This window comes from Schistocerca gregaria, chromosome X (assembly GCF_023897955.1).
Source record: "Schistocerca gregaria isolate iqSchGreg1 chromosome X, iqSchGreg1.2, whole genome shotgun sequence".
Classification (NCBI taxonomy): Eukaryota; Metazoa; Arthropoda; class Insecta; order Orthoptera; family Acrididae; genus Schistocerca; species Schistocerca gregaria.
In genome coordinates this window covers 221,227,536-221,242,162 of record NC_064931.1, presented here as the reverse complement: position 1 = coordinate 221,242,162, position 14,627 = coordinate 221,227,536, and the positions used below count along the sequence as shown (strand labels likewise).

Genomic DNA, 14,627 nt, shown 5'->3' with positions numbered 1-14,627 from the left:
TGATTCCTCTAATAACAGTAGGAAGTATACCTCCTTCCCTCATATCAAATAAATATCACACACACACACACACACACACACACACACACACACACACACACACACACACACACACACAAATATTGTTCAACAGCTGTAACTAATGTGGTATGTTCAACATTCAGCCAATACTTAGTTTACTGTACAATTATTATAAGTGTACTTACTGCATTTGATTGTGGAGCAGTCGGTGCTTGGCCGGTTTCTCCTGGTTTGCTGCCCCATCCTGTGCCACCACTAGGAACTAGGCTTATTGCAGGGTCGTTGCCACTATGTTCAGATTTCAAGCTTGGTAAATTAGCTGGAGGACGTCGTGCAGAGGGGACTTTTCCCAAACTTTGCATGCCATGTTTGCGGGGTAATGTGCTTTTCTGCTGATGTGGTTCCAATGATTCTCCCTAACAAAACAACAACAAAATTAAAAAACACACACACACACACACACACACACACACACACACACACACAGGGTGGGGGAGAGGGTTGATGCGGTCTCCATGGGCCAATGGTGAAGTGGTTCTACATTGTACTTTCCTGTATCCTGGAGGTGAGGCTTGCAGCTAGAAGCATTATAGAAGCAGTAGGTAAGTTGGCTGAATGCAGCTTTAAGAAGTTCTACGAAAGTTGATGCAGGAATTTTGTGGTCTTGTTGAGCATGCACTCAAGACATCAGATCTTAATGAACCTCTTCTAAGAGTTTGAAACACACAAACATATCTGCATAAATTCTAGAGATTTGCAGAATGATCAGCTTGCATTGCAAAATAAAAATAATTTTGGTTGTATAGTATCTTTTATAGAATGATGAAAATTGGTCAATTTTATGAAGATACAAATGTTAGCAATAAATTATATGGGACAATGTGTGTGTTTCCCATATTACATTGAAAATGACATGTTAGATTTTAATTAACATTCATATGAACCAAAGGCACACTTTCTGCACCCTCTCTCAAACTTGCACACTGGCCCTCTCCACTCCCCAAGGATTGAAACCTACTGATGTTTCTGCAGACACACTTCCAGGTGCTGGCCTCATCTCCAGAAAAAAAAAAAGTTCAATGAATAGCCACTTCACCATCAGCCCATGGTGACACCACTAACTTTACTAAATAAAATTGATTATCAGCCTTGAAGACCTCAAACTAAAATTTATGTTTAGACATAATTGGCATTTGAGTCTGTACAACTCCCTTCTTATATACCTTAGTTATTTTTTTATCTGACTTTTTATGGGTTACTTTCTGCTAGTACAAGAATTTTACTGCACAGACATGTGATTTATTCACTCTTAGTTATCAATCTATGGTAACAAATATCACATATACCATGTACATTCTGTGATATGTCATGGCATTATGCTTCATTGATAAAGGTATTGATGTTTGCTTATCTATGTTATAAGCTAATACTGAGTTGGTTTTTGTAACAGGCTTCATGTACTCCACATCTATGACCATGTACTAACTATTTGTGATTTCCAATATTTTGTAGACTTCCAAAGATGACTGATTAATCAGTTGTGACCAGTTAAGTGCAATAAAATATTTGAACTAAGCAGCTGACACATTCTATTTTGAAAAGCCACAGTAGCAAATGACAGCTATGAATAAACTCATGAATATGAGTACAATGGATTTTCAGCACTGAAATCATTAAGCGACAAAACAAGAACTCAGAAGGAACATGGTAGAAGGTAATCTTCACCTTTGTAGGGAGCCCGATTGTAGAATGTCACTTACGTACGACAAAATACTATTACATCTCAAATTATATGAATTAATTAAAATTCTGTTTACATATTCCTCATTCAAAATCATTTTGGACAGTAGTTTACCAGTGTAGTATGTCAACTTGATGAACATACATTTCAAATCTCTTTCACCACTGTCTACAGATTACCTACTTTTACATTCAAATATTAAACAAAGAGGCTGATTGTAATACATTAGACATACATGCTCCACACGTGAGACTGCCTCTAATGTAGACACTGGCCATTATAGAAACCTGGCAAACTGCAACTTTCTTTCACTATACCGCACTATTTCACAATCAGATTCATTGACTCACGGAGCATTGTAAGAATAACTTACTTGCAATGAGTCATAAAATCCAAACTCAACTCCTCTGAAACAAGTTTACAGCAGCTAACAGGGTAGCATACACTTCAGAAATTTCACTTTTTCAATCTGAGATAATCAGTTGTCCCCAAAACCTATTTCATTTTCATCAAACTATGACATAATGATTTGCCACATATAACACTCTTCCTGTCATTAATATGAAATTTTTCATCACACACAATCCTTGACCTTAGTAATTGAGGAACTGAGAATGAGAGGAGTAAAGTTAGAAAACTGCTTCTGATCTTAGATAAAAGCCCTTGCATAGGGACAGAAAATAATATAACTTTTACACAATGTGACTACTTCCCACCACTATGAAGTGAAAGTCACTGCTTGCCCAGAGTGTCTCCTACACCGAAGTACTTCGTCACATGCTGAACAATGACGAATTAAAAATAATGATTCAGGCTAAGTAAATGATTCCACATTCCAAAGGAATGCACAACTATCATGAAAATGAATCACAGTGTTTTAATATATTATCCATAGCCTTCCATAAATTTCAAATGTGAAATTATTCCTTATTCCATATTTTATTAGTGGCATTGAGACGCACGTAGCTTCACATCCATAAAAACTAAGTTGCATACTTACCCTGTACAAACTATTTATGTCTCGTAACTGGTACTTTGTCTTTCCTCTCTCCCCCTTCAACGGAATCCCAGGCAAAGTAGACATTCTGTCTCCAGGCAACCATTTAGATAAAACAGACCCGTGGAACGAACCTTATTTCTGAAAATTAAGGAGAACAATGACAACTTCCCTGTAAATCGCCTTTACATCTATTCTCACTCACAACACTTATCAATGATGATTACAATGTCTCTGGGAAAATTGTTAAACCTGTTCTTGCACTTATGGTACTTTCAGCAAGAAGAAATACACAAAAAAAAGTAAATAAATAAATCAAAGAACACTGAACATTTAACATAAATCTAACATTCAACTGTGAACCACACCTCAAAAATAAATTAATTATGCACAGACTACTCTTTATATTTCAACGTAACCAAAATTTGGTGGTGGTAACAATTTGCTATGGTGTCCAAGTCTTCTGGCACCCCCTCCCCCAACAACACAATAACACATCCCATATTCACTGAAAATGTACCAATTAACTGAAATACTTATTTTTCTGCTATATGAAACTATTGTTCATAAACTGTGTAAGATCATAATAATTAAGTGATGGGACCAAAACAGTAATAAAAATCTTGTTTATGAAGTTACAGTGAACTCTTATTTCAGGGGTATCATCTATTTCTGTTTTGACACCAATGAAATGTGATTTCACTATAATGTAATTCTTACCATTGTAGTTAGGTACATACAGATATATTACTGCATACGAAATACAAGTGACACTAAGCAGCAGCCACATAGTAAACATTTACATAATGAACTGTGTGTACAGCATTTGTAGGTGCACACAAGGCAAACTACAAAATATAGATGACTGACTGATATGAAATGCCGGAGAGAGCTTTGGGAAAATGAAACTGAGTTAGTGCACTGGTAACAAAAAGTTCAGAATTGCAACATCAATTCGATTTCTTTTTTTCAGTCTAATTACCAAAGCAGTTTTCATGTCACGAAAGTGCAATGACAAAGTACAGGCTTCAATTGTTTTAAAAAAGTGAGATAGTATCTGTAAAGATAAATCCCTTATTCTGACAAGATTCAAAAATAATCATCTAAAGGAGCTTAACAGTCCTAAACAGATTATCCTGTCTCAGGCCCATCCAGATTACCTTTTTAGGCAATTGGATTGGCTTCACACAGCAGCAACATTTCCACTGGTGCTAAAAACAAATTACTGCACAATACTCTACATTATCAACAGGCTATGCCATTTTGTTTTGACTCCTCCAGCAACATACTATCTGTGTGGCATGGTGATTTCAATTTGTTCTGGGACTGACAAATTAATTATTTATTTTATCTGCATATTTGTCAGGTTATGTGGGTCCACATGAGCCAAAGATACCTGTTCACAGAATGAGTCAATACATAGTTTGCAGAACTCTGATTAGAAAATTAAAAAATTAGTCAAATATGTAAGGAATTTGTCAGAGTGTACACAAACAACACACCTCAGACAAAAATTCAAACTACTATGAGGAACTCCTGTACAGAAGAAATGAAGTGTGCCATGAGGAAATCTTCCTAGTTAATTTTTAACATTTGGGAATGACCCAGAAAACAAACCCAGATTTAATTATATAGCTTCATTTTTATGAGGTGACAATCTTCTTGACTACCCCTACCATTGTGTGGAAACCATAGTGAAAACTGAAGTTAATGAATCATGTAAGGATGTGCATAGGCACTTCAGGTCACTGCACACCATCTAAAGACGAAGTGGTGCAATGATTAGTATTTCTAGTTAAAAATAATGAGATCCCAATTATTTCTCCAGTAAAAGGATATGTGATGGGAGTTAACTCAACCTTATGAGACCAAAAGAGAAACTTTTCCAAAAAATAAGCAGTAACACTGGCACACAAGCTATGAAAGAAGTGTCCAGTAGGAAGGCTTACACCAGAATGCCAGCCATACAATGTTTTATCTATCCTGATGCTTCATTCTTTTCAGTGAAATAAAACATTACATCCTTGCCTAATTTCTTGCCATTCTTACAATATCGTAGCATTATAAAATGCTTTATACTTTGGTTCTATACGATGTATCATCATATGCAAGTGACTACTCTTTCCAGTGGTTAAACTTTCCCATAAGTGAAATTATTCTGATTTTTTATGGTATGTTACAATAAAGATAGTTCTCAGCAAGAAATACTTATCTCTCTGCTTACGAGCTAACAAAAAATATACTTCACATATCAAATATTCAGACCAGACGCAAATCACACTTTCCTTAACCGTGTTTGAGGAAATTTATCATTCTGTGATTTAGCATAATAACTATTCCTGCATTTACATGTTCTGAAGTAAGTCAATTGAGTAATTTTTTTTTTTTTTTTTCAGAGATAAAATCACAATATAGGTGAATTACAGTCAACACTGTACTGTGGCCTATAATAGGTTGGGCAATTTGAAATATATGGCAAATAACACTTTTCCAGATTTTGATACAGAAGCTTTTCTATTAAGATCTGGGGCAATATCATTCTTTAACGTAACTGCATAAACATTTTCTTGTCCAGTGGTACTGAACACTTTCTCCATCCTAACAATAACCAACAAAAATATCAATGACAATGGAATGTAATTTAAAAAGTAAAGGTAGTTTGTGTGTCTTTCAATGATTCAGCGCCTCTGCTATTTGGTAGGATGTCACAGTACCTGCATACCTTAAATTACATAGAGGAAAGTATCAACTGTCTGTGGCACCTTTAATCTCTGTTCGCAGTTTCTTTGAATTGCTGGTCTTCATTTCTATTATAATCATTATTCCACTACAACACACAAAGATATTGGCAGGATTGAATGGTATAATTAATATGTTGGTTACAGCTTGTTGTGTGATAAAGAGCTGTTAGATTTTTAAGTGAAGAAAATAGAATATTAATAATTTAAAAATGTCAATGAACAGCAAACTCATTAACCTTACATAAGACTACAGGCAATCCAGTTTATGAACATTCTCAACAAATAAGTGTGCTTTAACAATATTATATGAACATGAAGTTCCTTAACTATGTGATAATTGGATTATAATCAATTAACTTAATCTACAAATCAAAGTTAATAACTTCCTACTATTTGATTGGTCCCAATGCAGATAACTACAGCCCAAATTTATTCTTTAAGTGGATCTGAAACCAAAATAATTTAAATATGCATTTAAATTACAATTTTCAAACATCACGACTAATCAAAAACACATGGAAAACATTAGAAATATTCAGAACCAAATAACATTACATTACACCTGATATTAATTCTCCTAGCGCCTTTAACATTGCAACTTTGCACATACATACAGTACATTCTTTTGAAATCTACGTTCACCATTGCCGAACTACCGAGTTTGCACTTTATCCGAGTAATATTTTTCCGAGGCCTGGTTGTGTATAAAAAACTGAAATGTAGAGCTGCTGGTTGATTTCTGAAGGAAAAGAAAAAGGTAACATGAAATATACTTTATGTTTTATGTACAATTTTCTTTAGTAATTTTGTGCCTGCAAATTTCTATATATTCTTTGATGTCCTGTTTTCGGCTTTGGTCTTGTATATGTAGAATCTCCATATCATATACATTATTCCCCACAGTATGTTTAGTTTCAAGCAAATGGGAAGCTACTACAGATTAGTTCAGTATTTGTAGGCAAAAGGCTGCAAGAAGTTTATTAAACCACATTCTAAAATTCCTGTCCTCTTGGCTCAAGTAGAAATGATCACAGTTTTGGCAGTTGATCATAACATACTCCAGAACGCCACCCCCCTCCCCCCCCCCCCCCCCAAAGTGATAAGCGATAATTTACTCATAGTAGAAGATCTCATATTTATATTGAACTATTTGAAAATATTTGCTTTGTTATATGACAGATTGTCAACAAACTTAGGACAATGGTATTTCATCTTGTTACAGCTGCTGTGCTCTTACTTACAATATTTTGATAAAGAGAATCTACGGTGTGTGGGATGTATCCTACTTCAGGCAAATTATTTCCTAGTGTTTATGTCTGTACACTAATAATAATAAAATCTGCTGGAGTTCACTGTTATCTGACCACTCTGTATCACAAATCTAAAAGCTGCAATCCTGAATGAATGATGGTGGTGGTATGTATTATGTGTTAAGTTTAACTGTGTGTTGTGGTGGAGGTAGTTGTTCTCCTATTGTATCTAATGCTAAATTTGATGGTAAGGAAGTCTATAGTCTTGTTTTGTTCATGTTATGCTGTAAGTATAACATTCTGAGCATTGCAAACTGAACAACTTGCATATATTAGTGTGTTCTTATGTTCACTGTACAACCATCACACTATGATCTACATATCTGTAGTAATGTAGTATATAATATCTGTAGTAATACAGTATATAATCTTTATAATTAGATGATATTCAGTTAAAACAATTACATTTTTTTAGTTTATTTGAAAAACATTTGCTAACAGGCTCGATAACCTGCAACTTGTGGATACACCATTAGACTGTATACATGTTGCACTGTTAATTTTAAAATAATTTGAATAAGCACTAATTACACTAAGTTAAGTAATTATGTAATGTCCACACCAGAAATTCTTATATTTGTAGAGGTTATACTTTATATCTACGATAGCATTGATGGGTGCATTATATATGTCTGTAAGATGTACTGTTGTTGGTACCTGTACAAGTGTCACAGTTCTGGCACACTCAATACTAATGTTAAGAGACCTGTTTTTCTCGAATACAAACATTCTCTAGGGTTTCTTACAACTGTTTTATTTGCTCTGTATATTGGACAGTTTCTAAGACTTACAGTTGGCTTGATTATATAAACTATATGGTCTTTAGGCTGGAAATGGAACAGAGGTGCTTGCATCATTGTTAGGGACCCTGTTTCTTGTACAGTCCATAGAAATCAGTTTATTAAGCATCTGTTTGTGATTAGTCAGCAAACCATACGTTTTGAAAACTAGGAATTTAAATTATGTTCCTTCAAAAGTCAAGTTGATAATTTCCATAATTTCTTATAGTATTAAAAAAATTATAGTCTTCAACATCGATTTAGTATCTCCAATGTCTCGGATCTATGGAACATAACTTCTGTAAACACATATTTTTTGTTGTATAGATTGTTTATTTCCTGTGTTTCCTTCTCATGTTTGAGATGATGTGTGTACAACAATAAGCAAACAGTCTTAAGAAATTTCCCCGTTGACCACCACTGAAGCTGTTTCACACAAGATGCAGGTATTTTAAAGCACAGTACTCAGTTTTAATTAGCGCTCATAAGTTTTCACATATATAAAATTACATAACCTCCTTCATATACGTTTCAGAGTTCAAGTTCGAAGGTCTCATGACATCATGCAAAACCCAGATGGAGTTTTTGCTCCATAATATTTATCAAAGACAAAAATTTATAACCGAAAATACAGTTAAGTTTTTTTTCTAAATATGTAATAAATATCCTAATATCATGACTAATTTTGCTAAAAACATTCTAGTTTAATATCCCCTTCCTCTTTTGAAATATCCACTGCATCTGAGAAATCATACATTTTAATAGGGAGAAACCAATAACAAAAGTCAGTTCAAAATTTTTCAATTAATCTCAAATCAAATCTCTGAAATCTGTCAAAGCCATTACTGCCCAGTCAGTGATCAGAATACTATGTGGTATCCTGGGTGTTTTCGCTCGGATCCATGAACGTTTTTGCACTCTCTCTTACACCTTGCTGTAGTTAACGTACAATAGTAAAAGCAACCCTGACAACTACCCAAACCCAGGAATCTTCCAAAAATATATCACTCATTCAATACATAGATCAAACTGGGCATTATTTCACAATCCATTTTAAAGAAGGGTTAAAAGTTATTAGAGCCCCCTTGCATTTTTTCAATATGGCATGGACATAAACATTATGCTTCACTACCAGTCAATTTGTTGCCACAAACAGATTTTCTGCTTTCAAATTCATTGGCTTTACCATCTCTCAACCCCAATGTCACCTTGCAAACCTAAGGCCCGTATAACACTGTCAAATGCCTTTGACAAAAATCTTTGATCACAGCCATTTGGTCAAATCTAAGTGTACTAGGGCATATTTTATGAAAGATTTCTTTGCTCAAATATCTTTGAACAAAGCTAGAGTCTGGGCCCAGCTTTGGTCAACATATATCATATTGTACATTTGTATGTCTCACTTTAATTGGTTGTAACCAGTACAATGACTTCAATGTTTGAAATTCTTCAGAACAACAAACACATCGATTATAAAAAATGTAATAAGCAGTTACAGAGTCAAAGAAATAGCTGCAGCTATCGGCTATATTCAAAATGGCTGTGCTGTGGATGATTTAAGGAAAAAATTAAATGGATTATGGTGTCTATTGACATGTGGAAACAATACTGACAGTAAAGTGTACATAAGTGAAATAAATATACCTGTATTTATTTGTTACTCCAAATTACATAACCTGACCTTCATAAATTCCTCCTCGAGTGATTTCTATAATACTTCACATGTTTCTGGAACAATATGTGAAACTATACTTTGTGGGATGAGATTACTGTAGTGCAGGTACACATAGGTTTCCCCTACTGGTAAAAATCTTAACATAACTATGTGACTATCTTAAGCAGCAATCACATTCTTAAATGGGTATCTTTTTGCAAATATGAGGGACTACTATCATAAGAACAAATTCAAATGTTTGTCCACTTATTCTCAAATAATTTTTGTTGCCTTTTAAGTCCTTACAGAGTAGCTCACAAAGGCAACATGATTAACATTTTGAGCTTCTCATCCCACTATCCTTGGTTTCACACACAATCATTTTATGTTTCTTTTTAAGCATTTTACATTAAATGATGCTACATAGACGACTGAGCATTCGGCATCAATTGTTCAACAACAATGACAAAACATTTGATGATACTGTTGTAGCTCCTGCAACGAAGTATTTTGATCAAAGTAGTTTGACAAAATCTTTGACCAAACAACTTTCACAGTGCAATATGGGCCTAACCTACATTTTTAAAGAAATGCTGTAAAATGAACCTGAACATAGTGCTTGGGATTTTCATACATAACAAGCAGATTGGATAAAAACTAGTAAATGAAAAATCAGAATGAAATTAATTTCTTTAAAAGTTGACCAATTATATTTTTGAGATATCATAAAATAAAAAAAATATGTAAGCTTACTTCACCCTTTTCACCTATATTTTATCACAATTTCATATTTTAGAACTAAGAATTGCATAGCACTGAAGGAATTTATAACTAATACCCAGAAACACTGATACAGCTAACATCCTTGCACTTTAAGACTTGTGAATTTGAAATGTGTAAAAACACACGCTTATTGCTACAAAACTTTGTAAAATAAAAATGACGACACATAAGCACAACACAAAATAAAACAGCAAATTTCACCTCAAGATGATGGCATGCCCACAGAAATCCATAGTGGAGCTTGAATTGAAACTGGCTAAAGCATTAAATTGATTTTTTTTTTTTTGCTTATATAAGTTAAAGTCTCAATTCTTTTCCTTTTACTTCACTGCAGTTAAAAGTTTGTATTAGCCCTTCCCCAGAGTGGAGACTATCACAACAACAACAACAACAACAACAAAAACATCAACAACAACCACCTATTGCTATTTTAAGCAATGGAAGCTAAGGTTGGAATGTCAACAATCTCTCTCTCTCTCTCTCACTCACACACACACACACACACACACACACACACACACACACACACACACACACACCTCAACCCCACACAACTGCTTCCGTCTGACCTGCCAGAGGTGTGTGTGTGTGTGTGTGTGTGTGTGTGTGTGTGTGTGTGTGTGTGTGTGTGTGTCCTTCTCAGAATAAATACGGCTTTTTGTGGAAATATTTCCTGGAATTTCTTGTCACTCAAAGAAGGGTCTATATTATCAAGGAACCCATCACAACATGTAACTGTGTTTATACCACCAAAATATGCTCTTAAATAAAAGATTCTGCTTAAAATAGCTTAGTGAAGACAAATCTATCTCCCAGTATTCACAGATCAAAGTCATTTATGATAAAAAGATTGAACTAAGTAAGTACAACTAAAGCTTTTGTTGGTGTATACAAGAAATCTTATCAGGCTGTGAAACAAATGATTTTTTTTTTTAACTGCAATAATATTTTGCCTAGGGTACGCTTTAAAAAATGTACACCCACTTGCAAATGTCCCAAACATTTAAATGTGAAACTTCTTATAATCATTACATCGCCCACAGCTTTTACAGATCAACTGCAGTATTTGATACGATTTCCCCAACTCCTCAACATCTGTCTACACACTACAGCAGGCTGCCACTATAACCTACATATACCCCTCCTACTCAAAAAATATTTTATTCTCTTGCTGGCTGTACTTTCATAACGTAACCTGCCACTACAATGTGTTACGAGATAAGCCACTATCCGATATCAGTATATTCAATTGAACTGCTTTTATACTTTTAACTACAGCAATGCATCAACTAGCATCTAATTTGAGCTATTCCTTGACAAAACTTTTTGCCCACAATCAGACTTGTTCAGCCAATTTGACCTTATGACTCAACTTACCAGAAAATTTAAAAATAAAGCACTTAAAACAGTAAACATATAACGTAACACCATCAAAATTTTTATATATTTCTACTTTCTTATTTCTGTATTAACAGCAGCACTTGATGTATGTTTCCACTAGGATAAAATATCAGATGAGGTGAAATTCTTTGTAGACCAAGAGCCGTATTTGTTCCTTCATGTCACATACATTTCCCTTGCTACTGCTACCTGCAAATCTTATTTTGCACTCACTCATATAATATACAAGGAATTTTTATTTTATTACTGTATGCTCAACAACAATGAGAACAGCACATCTCACCGAGATATTTACTGTATTAACACGCACAAAATTTTCCCCCTACGAACCATCATTCTAATTTGTCTCTTTATTTGGTCTTATCAAGAGTTCTTAGAAAATACTACAACTTGCCCAACAGAAGAATGACAAGCTGCCACCCCTCCACTCATGTTAATTTTGTTCCCATGGGAACATGTGAATCACAAAAAAACAAACTTAATTAGGTTTTCCCTTTGCTTAGCTAAGAGAAATTTATTGTGAATGCAGATAATCATCCTGGATAATGTTATCAGAAATGAAACCAGGGCACAAGTGTGATAATGAGTCCACCCACACACACAAATTTTAGTTCTCATGACAGACTGATCAGTAAGATAGACCCAGGTGTAGGGCTAGTTTGGGAGGTGACAATCCGGTTGAGCGTTGTTAGGTCAACGAATATGAATATGGAATAAAGGTTTTTGTAACAGCCTAATCTGTAGCATAATCTGATGTCTATGTTTGTGGCATGTTTAACACAATTTTCATCATAAAACAATGCCAACCCACAAGTACTTTGGTGCAAATTACCTACATGTATCACACATCAACGTCAGAAATGTAGGTGGCAGTGGGGGGAATGGGGTCATAGCATGATGTTATACTTGCCAAAGAGTGAAAGTAAGGACAAAAACTTTCACATTTCACTTTCAATGAGCATTAATCTTATAATGCATACAACAGCATTAAATTTCTGCAGAAGTTCCAAAATGCTGTACAGATAACTTTCCAACTATCTTTAGTCCTATTATGTTGGTTCTATTGCCAGAAATTGTTTATTTTGGATTGAACATGAATTAGAGTAACAAAACAATCATCCCTATAATAATTTATTTCCATGTGAATTTCAGCAGCATACTTGCCCTAAACTATTATACTAAATAACTTAATTAGCAGTGTGGGAGCTACTCTTTCCTAATACTCCTGCCATATTCATATCTAAACCCTGCGTGTTAATACTAGGACAACCTCCAGCTTCTTGTTTACTACTTTTTCTTCTAATTCTACAATACTAACTATTATACTACTGGTAAATAAAAGACACCATCTACTGTTCTCAGCCAAGAATTTAGCTCTGCACATTCCACAAGCTCAGAAGATGTTTTTTTACTGAAGACAAACTACAAGTCTTCAAACAAAAATTTGTAGTTTTTACAGTGTCCTAAGACATGCTCTCTCGCAACTTCCACCTACTTTTCGTGACAAATGTGCATAATAATGTCAAATAGCACCCGTTAAAACTTCAACTAACGGCAACATTAGAAAATAAACAAAGGTGTAAAATTGTCTGTCATGATTTCAGACTAACGTCAGGGACAACAAGGCCTTCCGCGCATCTCCCAAGACGAGGTTGGAATGTCGAAGTCTCTAAATTGTAAATATAAACAAATCTACACTCTCACGATACTATCGTACAATAAGACATGACTCAATAGAAGAGGTACGACTTATATACGAATTAAGATTTGCCAAAACTGTAGAAGCTGCAGTATTCGTTTCGAGTAAAATTGCATACGTTTTCTCCAAACTATCGAATTTTCATTAACAAATCTCGACTTTCACAGAAATCTATTTCTAGCAGCAGCAGATAGAAAGAAAGACAAGAGAAACACTGCAGAGAATGATGGGTCGGGAATTAGCTTCTCCGCTATATGCGTCAGGCGGTAGCACTACACTACCTCCGTCAATGTTTGTTGTTATACAAACAGTTGCAATCATCGTGCAGGAGATCCATAGCAGGTGTCAGGGATAACACTTGTATCACAACATAACTCGTGATTAAGATGTAATTAAAAGTCTGTCATGTCAAAATCATACTGAACGATGGGTGCTGTCGAATAAAACCAGCCACAGCTCATGTTTCATTTACACAATGAGCGTTAACTAATCTCTCCATGTACGAAAGAATGTGAAGCAGCAGCTCTATCCGACAATTTTTCCCCTTTAGAGGAATGAGATGATTCGAGTAATCCTTTAACTAAGTACGGCACTGGTTGAGCACCAAAAAAACTATTAATAATGCGTCACAGTTGTCGGTATGAGTTCTCAGAACTTGCTGGCTCGTCAATAGCTAGACAGAAACAATGAATGCGAGCAAAATTATTAATAAACTAGTATAAACATTACCGACCTATAATATAGTTTTTTTTTTTCAGGAAATCGCGTTTTGTTAACTAATTAATTCGAGCACGATACCTTGGTCCGTCCAGATGGGTATAAAACCAGAAAAAATGGAATGCAATCCAACGCCAATGTTGATGTCGGGAGATAAAAATATGACGTCCCGAGGCACAGCACACTCTCTTCAAGATGGCGTTAGCAGTTTCAGCAATAGTCCTACAGATCAATGTACAGACAAACCACACAACGAAGTCCCTCCCCTCAAGGTGCCAACATCTGAAGTGGTAGTAATGAGACTTGCTACTGCAGAAAAATGTTTTACGTACAATAAAAACACTGTTATTTTACTCGTGTTATTTTTTAAAGTTCTGAGTATTATTTGATTCTTCTCATATTGTAGCAATTTGTGTCAGCAAAACACTCCCTTAATATTTATCTGCACTGTTTCACGTTTCAAGTCGTATTTCTTATGTTTACCACATCTCAGAATGTAATATTTAGTTTTCTCTCTGCTTTCCTTCCTTCCAAGGCTATATATTTATTTTTTATATCATAAAGCGATGTACATTCTTCCTAGAGATATGTAGTAGCATATCTTCGATCGATTGAATTAAAAATACGAAGCTCTCTGGGAGGACTACGTTATTTTAGTTTCCGTGATGTTGGTAGAACTGAATGGGTATAGCAGGTGGAGTTTGTAACGTTGCAATTCTGTAAGCAAGTGGCTGGTACTGTTGACGGAGGCCAGCCTAATGCCAGTGTTTTGTATCAGCAATAA

General features: G+C 34.9%; 1 protein-coding gene across 13 annotated transcripts in view; it reads right to left on the bottom strand.

Moving 5' to 3' along the window:
* LOC126299474 (protein PRRC2C-like) overlaps positions 1-14,077 on the bottom strand; it is a 226,870-nt gene extending 212,793 nt beyond the window's left edge. For 11 of the 13 annotated variants that reach the window (XM_049991399.1, XM_049991398.1, XM_049991402.1 and 8 more), the window contains exons 1-3: positions 13,925-14,052; positions 2,763-2,900; positions 207-437 (exon numbers count right to left, since the gene is read on the bottom strand). In XM_049991399.1, the coding sequence (XP_049847356.1) occupies positions 207-437; positions 2,763-2,846 (315 nt within the window). In that variant the 5' untranslated portion in view covers positions 2,847-2,900; positions 13,925-14,052. Of the gene's footprint in view, positions 1-206; positions 438-2,762; positions 2,901-13,924 lie in introns of all 13 variants that reach the window. The other 2 variants (XM_049991396.1, XM_049991404.1) reach the window with 1 other exon arrangement.
* Positions 14,078-14,627: the final 550 nt, after the last annotated feature.